We start from the raw sequence: 16,303 nt of genomic DNA on the forward strand, positions 1-16,303 counted from the left end.
CTCTAAACCCTTCTTATTCAGATACTCATCCAGATGCCTTTTAAATATTGTTCTCTCTTCATCCTTTTTAAAATGCCATTGTTTTGATTTTTTTTCCCCAAAGTTCCAAAACAACGCAATAGCTTATAAAACAGTAATTACCGCTCTAAGAATTCAAGGAAATTAGCTTCAACACTGAAAATACCTCAAAAGAGGAGCAGCTCTTACGGCTACCATTTTTTCCCCATCCTCCATCTTAAGATTATCCATACTTACACGAATTTTCGATAAAAAACACTCAGTCCCAGGAATAATGGCATTTCTGTATTCGTCATTAGAATGGGAAATTGCAATAACCATTTTTCTCACATCCCATGGGGCCATCTGTCTATATCCAATGATATGGCCTAGGAATGTGATTTGGGCTTCTGCAAACTCACTTTTAGCCAGGTTTATCACCAAGTCCACCTTCTGAAGTCAGTAAAACAATTCCAATAGATGGTCCAAATGTTCCTTCCACATGACTAAAAATCACAAAATCATCTATGTATACCACGTATTGGGAGTTTGAAATGTCTTCATTGGTTAGCCTTTGATATATAACTGGTACATTTTTCATACCAAATGGCAGGACTTTAAACAGGTAAAGTCCATTCGGTGTCACAAAAGCCAAAATTTCCTTCACTCTTTCGGATAAAAGCACCTGCCAGTATCCTCTGAGTAGGTCCAGCTTAGAAACATGAGTTTCTTGTCCCACCTTCTCAATACAGTGTTCTAAATATGAAATAAGATACGATGTCATAACTGCATTGATATTATGATAGTCCACATATAATTGTTGGGTAAGATCTGGTTTTGGACCATCACTATGCATGAGCTCCATTCGCTGCAACCAACAATGATTATGTTTTCTCTGTGCATGCTTTCAATCTCCTTGAACCTGTACCAATTTTAGAGGGTTAGGCCCATAGGATATTGCTTAATTGGATCAGTATTTCCTATATCTACATCATGCATAGTCAGTTTAATACTTCCCAGCTTATATCTTCCCAGCATATCTCTCCATGTGATTGTCATAATTCTTTTAGGACATTTTGATTTTCCTCTGGAATTTATCACAATTTTTGAGAACTTACTCCTTGTCCAATTTAACTTGAGGAGTATCAAATTCAGAATCATCCGAATTTGACTATTCACTCTTTGTTGTAAACAGAAACACATTTTCCTTTTGCTTTCTTTCCCTATCAATTGAGCATATTCACATGACAACTCTGTGAGTTTTCCTTCTATCTACCCTTCTTATCAAATTATTCAATTTCCTTTCGATTTAATAAGATCCACTAAACCTTGCCTTTAAAGGTTCACCTGTCACTGGTAGTAACGCTAACACTTTATCTCCACGAATAAAGTTATGAATTTTTGATCACTTGTCTGCTTCCAGCTTCATCATATGCCGTGCTACCTTTAAAAGCTTTCTAGCTAACTCATCTGCTCTATTTAATCTCCCTAAAATTTGAGAAATAGTCCAAATATATAACCTTTGAACTTTGACTCACCAACTTTTCCTTGATTTCAGTGGTCCTCTTACTGCATGTCTGAAAACTAATTCAAATGAACTGAATTTAGTTGATTCATTATGGGTATCCCTAATCGCAAAAAGTATAATTGGAATTCCTTTATCCCAATCATCTGGATAGTATTATGGAGAGGTCCAGGAAGGGGAGGGAGGTGTCAGAGATGGTCCAGGTAAATTTAAGGTCAGGGTGGAATGTGTTGGTGAAGTTGATGATTGCTCAACCTCCTCGCGGGAGCACGAGGTGGCGCCAATGCAGTCATCAATGTAGCGTAGGAAGGGGTGGGGAGTGGTGCCGGTGTAATTACGGAAGATCAACTGCTCTACGTAGCCAACAAAGAGACAGGCATAGCTGGGGTCCATACGTGTGCCTGGAGGAAGTACCCCTTTGGTCTGGAGGAAGTGGGAGGATTCAAAGGAGAAATTGTTAAGGGTGAGGACCAGTTCGGCCAAACGAATGAGAGTGTCGGTGGAGGGATACTGTTGGGAACGTCTGGAGAGGAAAAAACAGTGGGCTTGGAGGCCCTGGTCATGGCGGATGGAGGTGTAGAGGGATTGGATATCCATGGTGAAGATGAGGCGTTGGGGGCCGGGGAAACGGAAGTCTTGGAGGAGGTGGAGGGCGTGGGTGGTGTCTCGAACATATGTGGGGAGTTCCTGGACTAGGGGGGATAGGACAGTGTCGAGTTAGGTAGAGATGAATTCAGTGGGGCAGGAGCATGCTGAGACAATGGGTCGGCCAGGGTGGTCAGGCTTGTGGATCTTGGGAAGGAGGTAGAATCGGGCAGTGCGGGTTCCCGGACTATGAGGTTGGAAGCTGTGGGTGGGAGATCTCCTGAGGTGATGAGGTTCTGAGAGAAGGTGAGTCATGGCACCAGAAGCAAAAGTAGCAATAAAGAGATGATAATGACAGTGCATAGAGAGATTATAGGGAGATTAGGAGCTGTGAATGACCAAGGCTGAAGCCAGTGCTATGTGACAAAATATGTGGGGGATGGGTGAAGCAGAGGCAAAATGGAAAACAGGGGAGAAGGGTAGCAAAGGGGGAAGAGGAGAGGAAAAAGATGATGAGAGAGTGGGGAGCGAGAGAAAGAGAGACAATCAAGAAATAACAGGTAAAGAACAGTGAAAAAAATATTTAAAAAGGTAAATAAAATAAATTAAATTAAATTATGGAGCAGAATGAAAACAGAGGGGTCGAGATAGGAGTGCACTGCCTCTACTCATCCATTCTCCAGACCGGCTCTGGGATTGGGAAAGTGTTTTTATCTGTCATGGGTTGTATTTTTCCTTTCTTTACCTTATTAAATAATGTAGCACATCAAAACTACTGCTTCTCAATAAACTGTCTAGATATGATTGCTACAAATTGCCACAATAGCTAACAGTGATCAAGAACTCATTGAAATCAACACCTGTGCAATTCAACCACTCCAGACACTCTGATGAACACCAGTGTCAATAGGTTTAATGTGGAGATTCCTGAAGAAGGGCCTGTGCCCGAAACGTCGAATCTCCTGTTCCCTGGATGCTGCCTGACCTACTGTGCTGTTCCAGCAATAAAGTTTCAACTTTGATCTCCAGCATCTGCAGACCTCACTTTCTCCTTAATGTGGAGATGAAAGACTAAGCCAGACTCACTGTCTGATCGCTGGATAGGAAGGCAAAGAGCCAACATCTTTGAGCTTTATGCTGATGCTGCAGTCTCTCTCTCTCTCATCTCTGAATATAATTGTAGCTTTGAGATCCTGCAACAGCGACATAAGATCCATGACAGCTCAGTTAGCCCAGGACTTGCAATCATGGGCCATCCCAATTGTACCCATCATCTGCCAATGAGGGGCTATGTGAGTGTGGAGTCATGGCTGGAGAGGGGGGGCAGCACATGCTCAGTACAAACATACCATCAAGTCTGGTGGGTTAGAATCTCAAACAGTGTGGCACTCCCTCCAACTGACTGTTGTGCTCAGTTGCTCTGGTTATTCCACAGTTCTCTTTCTCTCTTTATTAAATAGGTGTCCGCTTGATGTTGAAGTATGGAAACACAAAGCAAAATATCTTTCTCAATGCAACCCAGTCAAGACATCGGTAGGATTGTACCTGCCTGAGTTTAGTCACTCTTAATCTTGGAGATTGCAATTGACATCATCTGGCTTGTCCAGCCCTTCCTGATATAACAACCTACTTGTTCCAAGTACTAGTCTGGTAAACATTCTCTGTTGTGTAACTTTGTATTTCCCTATTCAATTCCCCTCACAATAAACCAAAACATTGTACTATCTTTTCTGAATATTTGCTCTACCTTCTGCGATTCGTGCACAACGATACACAAATCCCTCTGAATCTCTGAGCTCTGAATCCTGTTCCCATCTGGAAGTTTTTGTTTATTCTTCTTGTGAAAATGGACAATTTTGCATTTTCCGACTAAATCATCCATTTGCCAGATCTTACCCATTTATGTAGTCAACAGCGAAGAAGGTTACCTCAGATTACAACAGGATCTTGATCAGATGGGCCAAAGGGCCGAGAGGTGGCAGATGGAGTTTAATACAGATAAATGTGAGGTGCTGCATTTTGGGAAAGTAAATCTTAGCAGGACTTATACACTTAATGGTAAGGTCCTGGGAAGTGTTGCTGAACAAAGAGATCTTGGCGTACAGGTTCATAGCTTCTTGAAAGTAGAGCCGCAGGTAGATAGGATAGTGTAGAAAACATTTGGTATGTTTTCCTTTATTGGTACGAGTATTGAGTACAGGAGTTGGGAGGTCATGTTACGGCTGTACAGGACATTAGTTGAGCCACTGTTGGAATATTGCTTTTCAGAGCACCTCTACTTCCCAATTGCAGGTAAAAATCTGATCATCAGCTGTGAGGCACTCTCTCTGCTGTTGTTGTGAGATTCAGGTCTGGCCCATTTCTCAGAACAGCTCTGCTTCAGTCAGCCGAGCCATCTTCCACTTCATTTAGAGGTCGAAGATGGACAGTGTCTGCAGAGATTCCATGTACAAAACTCTGGAGAAGTGGGGAAAAGAACGTACCCAATACCACCCTCACCTAACGGCCGTCTTTATGTGCAGTGGCATTAAGCTGTGCATTGACCCTCAGTACGCAAGCACCAAGTGTCAATACGTACGGAGGTTCTACCTGTCCCCAGTGTTGTGAAGGATAGGACTGGCCTTGTTGCTGCAGAACACTCCAAATAATTGGATGGTTCAATATTACATAGATAATCATGAGGGGCTTGGATAGGGTAAATAGACAAGGTTTTTTCCTTGGGATGGGGGAAACCAGAACTAGAGGGCATAGGTTTAGGGTGAAAGGGAAAAAATTTAAAAGGAACCTAACGGGCAACTTTTTCACGCAGAGAGTGGTGTGTGTCTGGATTGAGCTGCCAGAGGGTGTGGTGGTATACAGTAATTACATTTAAAAGGCATGTGGATGGGTATATGAATAGGAAGAGTCTACAGGGATATGGGCCAGGTGCTGGCAAAAGGGACAAGAGTAGGTAATTATATCTGGTTGGCATGGATGAGTTGGACCGAAGGGTCTGCTTCCATACTGTACATCTCTATGACTCTTAACTGATGCCAAGTATTGAACAAACCCAGATTGCTGTTAAGTCTTTCATCACTTTGAATGGGGATGCAGGTTTCGAGTGATTAATTTGTAAATCCCAGAACTCCTTTGGACAGTACGGTGGCATAGTGGTTTGCACTGCTGCCTCAGCGACAGAGACCTGCGTTCAATTCCCACCTCGGGCAACTGTCTGTGTGGAGTTTGCACATTCTCCCTGTGTCTGCGTGGGTTTCCTCCCACAGTCCAAAAGATGTGCAGGTCAGGTGAATTGGCTATGCTAAATTACCCGTAGTGTTAGGTGAAGGGTAAATGTAGGGGAATGGGTCTGGGTGGGTTGCTCTTCGGAGGGTCAGTGTGGACTTGGTTGGCCGAAGGGCCCAACCTTGAGTCAGGCCGGTTCTATTTCCAAAGGAGGAATTTATAAAGTGGTAAACAACACATCCTCCAGATTTATGGCTCATTCGAAACGCATATCAAAATTACAGTCAAGTGTACACCACAAAAAAAAAACTCCCGGAATTACTGCTCTTTCCTTTTTCTCCTCACCCCAGTACATACCGTCGCTGAGCTTTTGGGCTTTCCCGCGTTCTGTGACGTGGGATGGAACAGAGAGGTCGGAGGGAAAGGGGCAGCAAGTGTGTACAAGGCCCAACACAGTGTCGACTGAGTTTTGTAGTTTTGATTCTGTCGGAACCTGGGCAAGCGAAGCTGCGTGGGACTATATCTCCCAGAGGGCTGGGCGCAGCGTGACATGCTCCAACGTCACACAAGCAGCTTGTTAGGTTTGCGGATCAGAGGTGGTTGCTGGCGCAGACGGTAATATGGCGGCGGATGTTTTGCAGCAGTTGTTTGATCGTAGTGAACTCGCCAAACTCCCCAGACTGACCGTGGCCAAACTCGAAAAGCTGATCACCGATAAAGAAGCGGACGTAACTAACCTGAAAGCTAAATATGAACGTTTTAAAATTGACAGCGGTAAGTAAAATGGGTGGATCGGCACGTTTGGCAAGGGGCTGGAGGGAGGTAGGCCTCACTTCGACCATCATGTTGTGTGCAACGATTATGTTTCGCGTTGCCAACACTGAAACTTGTGTGCCTCTTAAGGCGCCAGTTTTAAATAAGTTGTGTCGTTTAATAAAAGCTAAAAGAACTGCGGAAGCTGTAAATCAGCAACAAAAGCAGAAATTGCTGGAAAAGCTCAACAAATCTGACAACATCCGTGGAGAGAAACGAGGATGAGGAGGTGCCAGGGGTGGAGAGGAGTGGGCAAAGTCAGAAATCACACGACACCACGTCATAGTCCCAACAGGTTTATTGGAAATCACGAGCTTTTGAAGTGTAGCCCCTTCATCAGATGAAATGCGAGGGAAGTACAGAACACAGGATCTATGGGCAGGGAGTCAAGGGCAGAGAGATCAGAAGATCATACAAATGGTGTGAATGGTGATTTGAATAATAAGTCTGTTCAGGTGACCAAGGGTGTTAGATGGTCTGAGTAAAGTGTCAAGAGCTGAATAACAGCTGAAGGAATGGCCTGTAATCTGATTAAATGAGGCAGAGAGATAATTACAAAAAAATTAACAATAAGGTGCTGGAGACAAACCAAAATGACTGGAATAACATGGAACAAAAACAGAAACTGCTCGAAAAGCCCTGTAGGTTCAGCAGCATCTGTGAAGAAAAATCAGAGAAAGGGTTACCAGACCTGAAATGTTAACTCTGATTTTGCTTCACAGATACAGCTCCACTCACTGAGCCCCAGCCCTTGCTTCTGATGTGCATTTGCAGTTCTTTGAAGTTATATTTGACTCTTATACCTTTCATGTTATTTTTTCTAATTAAACCTGATAGGTATAAGACTTGCATGCCAAGGATCTAACGAAAGTAATAAGTAATCCACAACTGTCTGACCTAATAAAGGTAGAGACATCATAACAATTTATGAAGAAAGATTTTACAGATACAGAACAGTGTGGTGGGGTCACATGTCGTGCGACATGAACCCAAGATGACAGTTGAAGCCTTCTACATGGGTATGAAACTTAGCTATCAGTTTTTGTTCAGTGATTCTGCATTGTTGTGTATCTCCAAAGACTGCCTTGGAGGGCGTTTACCTGAAGAGTGGAAGCTGAATGCCCTTAACTGCTGAAATGTTTGCTGACTGGGAGGGAACGTTGCTGTCTGGTGATTGTTGCGTGGTGTCGATTGATCTGTTGTTGTAGCATCACGTTGTAGCACCTGCATGGTCTCGCCAATACACCGAGCCACAGAGCATCTTTGCCTTTAATGTGTACAATAAACAACATTGGTTGAGTGACATGACTATCTGCTGTGTACGTGGTGGGTGCTGTTCCCATGTGTGGCGGTCGTATCCATGTCGATGATGTGACGTGTAGAGGTTGCCGGGCAGGGTTGTGTGGGTTGTGGTCGATGTTGCCTGACGGCTGGGTAGTTTGCTGCAAACAATGGTGTGTTTAAGGTTTTGAGGTTGTTCGAAAGTGACAAGTGGTATCGGGATGATCTTGGCAAGATGCCTGCCATCATCGATGATTTAGATTAGATTAGATTCCCTACAGTGTGGAAATAGGCCCTTTGGCCCTACAAGTCCACACCGACCCTCCGAAGAGCAACCCATCCAGACCCATTCCCCTACACCTAACACTATGGGCAATTTAGCGTGGCCAATTTAACCTGCACATTTTTGGAATGTGGGAGGAAACCGGAGCACCCGGAGGAAACCTATGCAGACACAGGGAGAATGTGCAAACTCAACACAGACAGTTGCCCAAGGCGGGAATTGAACCCGGGTTTCTGGTGCTGTGAGGCAGCAGCGCTAACCACAGTTTCACCATCAAACTGTCACTTTTTCTGAAATTAGGAAAATTTGAATTCTGAAAATCCGCTGATCCTGAGCATTTTGGATAAAGGATTGTGCACTTGTATTATAATTTGTAGTTTCTTTAAATCATTCAACACTTTCCAAGCATTAATCATATTTTACTGGATCCAGTTTGTTAATAGGGTTATTAAGTTGAAATGGGTATGTATATCTATTTCACAATTACATAAAATCACGTTTAAACAGATTAAGTTTCATTTTCCCTTTGCGTTATTGTCATAGAGATGCACAGCACAACATGTCCATGCCAATCAGCTATCTTAAACCAAACTAGACCCATTTGCCAGCACTAGGCCCACATCCCTGTAAACACTTCCTATTTGTATACCCATCTGAATATAAACACATCTCTTAAGTGGAAAGCTTGGCTTATTGAAACTGGTTGCTAATGGTTTAGGTGTTGGGTTCATTAAGAGTACTCTGTGTGTTGCCATTTTAAACTGAACAATGTAACATTTCTGTCCACAGATGCAAAAATCCTGATCTGATTCAGCTTTTCCTTTAATTCCATTAATTTACACAGAAAAAAATATATAGTATTAAACTTACCTGAGTTAGATATACAGATTCAACCATCCAAGATGTGACCACATAGAGTCATAGAGATATATAGCACAGAAACAGATCCTTCAATCCAACTCGTCCATGCTGACCAGATATCCCAACCCAATCTAGTCCCACCTGCCAGCACCCTCCAAATCCCTCCAAACTCTTCTTATTCATGTACCCATCCAGGTGCCTTTTAAATGTTGCAACTGTACTAACCTCCACCACTTCCTCTGGCAGCTCATTCCATTCACGTAACACACTCTGTGTGAAAAAGTTGCCCCTTGAGTCTCTTTTATATCTTTCCCCTCTCACCTTAAACCTATACCGTCTAGTTCTGGACTCCCCACCCCAGGGAAGAGATTTTGTCTATTGATCCTATCCATGCCCCTCATGGTTTTATAAACTTCTATAAGGTCACCCCTCAGCCTTAGACACGCCAGGGAAAACAGTTCTAGCCTATTCAACCTCTTCCGCATAGCTCAAATCCTCCAATCCTGGCAACATCCTTTCAAAATCTTTTCTGAGCCCTTTGAAGTTTCACAACATCTTATCAAGAGGAAGGAAACCAAAATTGCATGCAATATTCCAAAAGTGTCTTAACCAATGTCCCATACAGCCGCAACATGGCCTCCTAACTCATGCACGCAATACTCTGACCAATAAAAGAAAGCATACCAAACGCCGCCTTCACAATCCTATCTACCTGCGACTCCACTTACAAGGAGCTCTGAACCTGCATTCCAAGGTCTCTGTTCAGCTACACTCCTGAGGACCTTACCATTAAGTGTATCAGTCCTGCTAAGATTTGCTTTCCCAAGATGCTTTCCCACCTCGCATTTTTCTAAATTAAACTCCATCTGCCACTTCTCAGCCCATTGGCCCTTCTGATCAAAATCCTGTTGTAATTTGAGGTAACCTTCTTCGCTGTCCACCACACCTCTAATTTTGGTGTCATCTGCAAACTTGCTAGCTATACCTCTTATGCTCACATCCAAATCATTTATACAAATGATGAAAAGTAGTGGACCCAGCACCAATCCTTGTGGCACTCCACTAGTCACAGGCCTAATGGCTAGTTTGTGGAAGATTAGATTAGATTCCCTACAGTGTGGAAACAGCCTTTCGGTCCAACAAGTCCACACCAACTCTCTGAAGAGCAATCCACCCAGACCCATTCCCCTACATTCACCCCTGACTAATGCACCTAATTACTACAGGCAAGTTAGCCTAGCCAATTCACCTAACCTGCACAGCTTTGGACTGTGGGAGGAAACTGGAGCACCCAGAGGAAATCCACACACATGGGGAGAATGTGCAAACCCACACAGTTGCCCAAGGCGGGAATTGAACCTGGGTCCCTGGTGCTGAGAGGCAGCATTGCTAACCACTGTGCCGCCCTAATTTCTCCCTGTATTCCATGAGATCTAACCTTGCTAACCAGTCTCCCATGGGCAACCTTGTCGAACGCCTTACTGAAGTCCATATAGATCACATCTACCGCTCTGCCCTCGTCAGTCCTCTTTGTTACTTCCTCAAAAAACTCAAGTTTGTGAGACATGATTTCCCACGCATAAAGCCATGTTGACTATCCATAATCGGTCCTTGCCTTTCCAAATACATGTATATCCTGTCCCTCAGGATTCCCTCCAATAATTTGCCCATCACTGACATCAGGCTCACTGCCCTGGCTTCTCCTTACCACTTTCCTTAAACAGTGGTACCACATAAGCCAACCTCCAGTCTTCTGGCATTTCACCTGTGACAATTGATGATACAGATATCTCAGGAAGAGGCCCAGCAATCACTTCTGTAACTTCCCACAAAGTTCTAAGGTACACCTGATCAAGTCCTAGGGATTTATCCACTTTCACTTTCTTGAAACATCCAGCACTTCTTCCTCTGTAATATGGATGTTTTTTTTTTCAAGATATCACCATCTATTTCCCTACATTCTATATCTTCCGTGTCCTTTTCCACAGTCAATATTGATGCAAAATACTCGTTTAGTGTCTCCCCTGTCTCCTGCAGTTCCACACAAGGGCTGCGTTATTGATCTTTGAGGGGCCCTATTCTCTCCCTAGTTACTCTTTTGTCCTTAATGTCCTTGTAAAAACCTTTGGATTTTCTTTAACTCTATTTGCCAAAGCTATTTCATGCCCCCTTTTTGTCTTCCTGATTTCCCTCTATACTCCTACTGCCTTTATCCTCTTCTTAGGTTTCACTCGATCTATCTTGTCTAATACCTGACAGATGTTTCCTTCTTTTTCTTAACCAACTTCTCAATTTCTTTAGTCATCCAGCATTCCCTACACCTACCAGCCTTTCCTTTCACCCTAACAGGAATATTCTGTCTCTGGACTCTCATCTCCTATCTGAAGGCTTCCCATTTTCCAGCCATCTCTTTACTTGTGAACACCTGCTCTCAATCAGCCTTTGAAAGTTCTTACCTAATACCATCAAAATTAGTGACAGTTGAGACTGCCACGTCGCAACAATAATTAGTGTGGTAGTCCGGCATTGTGGTGATCAAAATATTTTAATCCATTTAAACATAAATTATTTCCCTGCCCAAGGAATCATAGCATAAATCCAATCTCTCATTTTTGAACAACGGGAAGTTTCGTGGGCAGCGCGGTGGCACAGTGGTTCGCACTTCTGCCTCACAGCGCCGGAGACCGGGTTCAATTCCCACCTCAGGCGACTGACTGTGTGGAGTTTGCACGTTCTCCCCGTGTCTGTGTGGGTTTCCTCCAGGTGCACCGGTTTCCTCCCACAGTCCAAAGATGTGCAGGTCAGGTGAATTGGCCATGCTAAATTGCCCGTAGTGTTAGGTAAGGGGTAAATGTAGGGGTATGGGTGGGTTGCGCGTCGGTGGGTTGGTGTGGACTTGTTGGGCCGAAGGGCCTGTTTCTACACTGTAATGTAATCTAATCTAATCTACTGTCTGGCCAGTGTCAATTTTTGGACTTGCACCACCAAAATATATTAACAATGTTGGGTGTAATTTTTTTTTGATGGCCTGCTGTTCATAAGTTAGCTATTATAGCAATTGTAATTGCTTTAACAATAATTACTTGCCTGTGTGACTCTTCTGGTGTCCTGAGGAAGTATGTGTGCAGATCCATGCATGCCACCTTTTAATGTTTGAATTATTGTTTGTCAAACACTTTAGTTGAATTTAAATTGGAAAAAAAAATCTGAATGAAAAACAGATATTGGTCAAAGTGGCCATGAAGCTGTTCAAGTGTTGTAAACGCCTCTCTGGTTCATGTCCTCATTAGGCAAAGACATTTCTACCCAAACTGGCCTGTGAGATTCTGGTGCCACACTAACGTAGTTGTTTTAAGAGTCCTTTTGCAACTTTTAGACTGCTCCTTTTAGGGCGGCACAGTGGCACAGTGGTTAGCACTGCTGCCTCACAGCACCAGAGACCTGGGTTCAAATGCCGCCTCAGGCGACTGACTGTGTGGAGTTTGCACATTCTCCCCGTGTCTGCGTGGGTTTCCTCCGGGTGCTCCGGTTTCCTCCCACAGTCCAAAGATGTGCAGGCCAGGTGAATTGGCCATGCTAAATTGCCCGTAGTGTTAGGTGAAGGGGTAAGTGTAGGGGTCTGGGTGGGTGCGCTTCGGCGGGTCGGTGTGGACTTGTTGGACCGAAGGGCCTGTTTCCACACTGTAGGTAATCTAATCCTGTGTATCAAACCACTGTGAATAGCTCAAGAAGGCTCTCTACCTTTTCCAGTAATTTAGAAGTAACTACTAGCTTTCCCAGTGATGCCCATATCCTGAAAATTGTTTTGGAAAGTGGAAATAATGACTTTTATTGGATTCTACTTGGTTTGCAAAAAGTTATCATGCCTGCTATTTTGTTTTTAAGTTGAATTTGCATTTACTTACTTAAGGTTACTTTTAATAAATCATTTTCATTATTTCTAGCTTGGAACCTTGATTGATTATATTTTCTGAAGTGATTTGTTATTAATTGCTTGGATTCGTTTCGAAGTTATGATTTTTTTTGTCTAGAATTTGGTACCTTATGTGGTAAACATGTTGTGCTCTAGAAAAATGCAACATTTATTGCATCTCACTAAATCACCCATACTAGCCAGTTATCTCCTATATAATCAATGGGCTGTGACAATTGCAAAGAATACAGTTTACTTTGTTTAATATTTCAGAGCAACAGTATTTTGAAGTGGAAAAACGACTCACCCAGGGGCAAGAAAAGTTAGTGTCTGAGATGCAGGAATGTCAAAAGCTGCGTGAGGAAGTTTCTGCACTTAGTAAGTATATTAAATCTGAAAAATGGCAATTTTTTATTTCTAAACAATTTTTGACAGAAGTTTGTGACACCAGGTATATTAAAGGCTAGTTTTAAAAGAAACAGCTTTCAGAAAAGAGCTGGTGTTTTCAACTCCAGTATTAAGTAATTGTATTTGCTTCATTATAGCTTAAAAGTTGCTGAAGATGGTTATTTGGATATTTCAGGACTGCTTGATGTTTGCAATATATTTTTCATTTTTGTAGATGAGCAATTGAAGGTAATCAAAGCAAAAAATGAGGAACTAGGATCCGCCCAGGAAAAACTGATCAGTGTAGAGGTATGTGATGTCTCCAAACAATCTCTCCTCTTTGGGAATTTGCCTCTTTACGCTTGTTGAGTTGTTATAATCACAGGTAACCTGTCTTGTTCAAGTAGGTGAATTGATTGTGTAACATGTCCCAAGATTAAAGGGATGTGTCATTACAAGTTACATTAGATTACAAGTGTTATTAGGGCAAAGATCATTACTTTGCTGAAAATACATACATTATTTATCGTAAGTAAAGTTCACTTCTGAACAAGAAAGCATCCTTAACCGTATCAAAGTGTTGTTTGAAGATGTTATGGGGTTCTAGTTGTTTGAAACTAACAGCAAGAAGATTGTTTCCAGTTTATACTTAAACAGGAGTAAGAGTAAACAAAAAGCAGAGGATCACATTCTCTTCAGCTGACATTTGTCTAAGAGCACAGGCTGAGGCTTTGCACATCCTGTACCACGTGGGAAATTCTAGAGTCTCATAGCAGTTGGACGGCCACGTTTGCAGGAGCAACTCCAAGCTGTCTGTTCTGGACCTTGAGTGGCAATCTGAGCACAGTGGTGCATTCACAAGTCTGTGCAGTTCATACTTAGCACTTTGCAGGACACCTGCTGCTTAGTGAAGTGCTGGCAGAATAGAAAGGCTTACTGCAAGACAGAAGAGGAGGACTGGGTACTGAGGAAATGTACTGAGTGTATCTTGCTCAATACCATTTAGGCCATGATTTGGAGATGCCGGTGTTGGACTGGGCTGTACAAAGTTAAAAATCACACAACAGTAGGTTATAGTCCAACAGGTTTAATTGGAAGCACTAGCTTTTGGAGCACTGCTGCTTGCTTCTTTTCCTTAACCAAACCCTCAATTTCTCTAGTCATCCAGCATTACCTACACCTACCAGCCTTTCCTTTCAGCCCAACAAGAATATACTGTTTCTGGACTCCTATTATCCTTTTGCCTGCAAACATCTGCCCACAATCAACTTTTGAGAGTTCTTGCCTAATCCCATCAAAATTTGCCTTTCTCCAGTTTAGAACTTCAACTTTTAGATCTGGTCTATCCTTTTCAATCACTGTTTTAAAATAATAGCGTTATACCCACTGGCCTCAAAGTGCTCCCCCATTGACACCTCAAATCACCTTATTTCCCAAGAATAGGTCAAGTTTTGCACCTTCTCTAGGAGGTAAATCCACATACCGAATCAGAAAATTTGCTTGTAATACTTAACAAATTCCCCTCCATCTAACACCTTAACACTATGGCAGTCCCAGTCTATATTTTGAAAATTAAAATTGAGCTGCGGTGTGTGAGGAGACCTGATGTGTAAGATGAGTTATGCGTACAGGAAAGCAGTTTTTCCATTAGTAAAGGAAGTCACTAAGCCCGGGGTGTAGATTTAAGATAAGAAGTATAACATTGAGAGAGAGTTAATGACCGGTGTTTTAGTTCAGAAAATGATGAGAGCCTGAAATTTGCTGCATTAAAGTGTGGTCGAGGCAGAACACTCAACATTTAAACAGTATATTCTCTTGTGTAATGTAATTAGCCTGGTGAGATCTTTTGGAAATGATGGACCAAATGACCGGCTCCTCTGCTGGAAGTGTTTGTATATTTCATGGGACTCTGACAGCAATGATATTGTAAGGTGAATCAGTTGTACCAAAAGGATATGCTCTTTGTGAACTGCAGCAGGTGAGAAGGGATGTACAATGAAAATAATTAGACCAATGAAAGAATTGAGTAAGGAAGCACATTGGCAAAGGAATAAACCTTTGAAAGAATCGGAATCTGGAAAGATGTGAAAACTTGAAATGTAAGAGCACCTATCCATAGTCCATAATAAAACAGGGGGATCCAAATGAATTGCTGGGACATAACTGACTAATGTTTAGCAAATGGTAATACTTTATATTCATGTTTTCATGCTTTTATGGGATGTTGATGCAGTCCATTTTGATAAAATGAATGTACAAAGCTGAGAAGGAACTTCAGGATTTTGATCCAATGACAATGTAGCAACTGTGTTTTGGTTTCAAGCCAGAATGGAAGGAGGTTTGAAGGAGAGCTTGCAGCTGGTGTTTCCACTGTTGCCCCTTGTTCTGCGGTGATAGAGGTTGCATGCCTGTGTTGTTGGAGTTTCGAGAGTTGCTACAGTGCATTTTGTAAAGATATTTGTTGCATTCGCAGTGGAGGGACAGCAAATTTAAGCAAATGTTTGGTTTGCTTTTTCTTCCTGGATGGTTTTGGATTCTCAAATATTGGATGTGTGGTCATTTAGGTAAGTGTGGAGAGTATGCCATCACTCTCTTGACTCGTGCATTTTAGATGGTGGACGGACTTTGGAGTCAAGAAGTCGAGCTAATCACCATAAAATTCCCAGCATCAGACCCCCTCTTGGGGCCATAGTATTAAATGTTTGGTCCATTCAATTTTTGGTTCAATTTAGTCAAGATAAAAAGAAAATGGAATGCTAACTTGATGTTTTAAAATTGTAAAACAGAATCAACTTGCACGCACAAAAGATGAGTTGGATAATGAAAAACGAGAACTCGTGAGAACACTTGAGCGTCGGTCACAGGAAGTGGAACGCTTGAATGGTATGTGTTAATAAGTTGATTTTAAATTTAGTTCACCTTTTTGAAAAATTGCAATATGTTTGTGAAGATCTTGAGCCTTTTTAAAAATATTTTCTGAAAAATCTTTGTTTACAAAATTAGGAAGTTACAAAAATATGAAAATATAGCATCATAGTAACAAAAACAACAATAAGCTTTTTGCTATACTACTCTACAAAATAAATCAAAACTACACTTGTTACAAATCAGTAAATAAATAAGTAATGCCGCTCAGTGCAACAAGACCATGGCTCTCAACCTTCGAGAGCATCAATTATTAAACACATATTTGTTCGAAATTCTTCCTGTCATGGCATTAGGTTTATCAGACCAAACCATCATGGCTCAATGAAAGCCTTAATCAAAATGGCGGACATATCTGTTTCCAAATAATTCAAAAAGGGATGCCATGTCTTGTAAAGATTGTCCGTTTTTTGGTGACCATATTTGTAAGAACGTCTAAAGGAATGTGTTCCATAATTAACTTATGCCATCCTGACAGACCCGGGGATTCTCAGACACCCAGTACTCGCAC

The 16,303-nt window shown here is 42.2% G+C and overlaps 1 protein-coding gene across 4 annotated transcripts in view; it reads left to right on the forward strand.

The window, feature by feature from the left end:
• The first annotated feature begins 5,903 nt into the window (after positions 1-5,903).
• The window catches only part of tprb (translocated promoter region b, nuclear basket protein), a 148,337-nt gene continuing 137,937 nt past the window's right edge, over positions 5,904-16,303 (forward strand). For all 4 annotated transcript variants that reach the window (XM_043699535.1, XM_043699536.1, XM_043699537.1 and 1 more), the window contains exons 1-4: positions 5,904-6,103; positions 12,754-12,858; positions 13,103-13,176; positions 15,654-15,750. In XM_043699535.1, the coding sequence (XP_043555470.1) occupies positions 5,950-6,103; positions 12,754-12,858; positions 13,103-13,176; positions 15,654-15,750 (430 nt within the window). In that variant the 5' untranslated portion in view covers positions 5,904-5,949. The remainder of the gene's footprint in view (positions 6,104-12,753; positions 12,859-13,102; positions 13,177-15,653; positions 15,751-16,303) is intronic.

The sequence above is a fragment of the Chiloscyllium plagiosum genome, chromosome 11, assembly GCF_004010195.1.
Source record: "Chiloscyllium plagiosum isolate BGI_BamShark_2017 chromosome 11, ASM401019v2, whole genome shotgun sequence".
Classification (NCBI taxonomy): Eukaryota; Metazoa; Chordata; class Chondrichthyes; order Orectolobiformes; family Hemiscylliidae; genus Chiloscyllium; species Chiloscyllium plagiosum.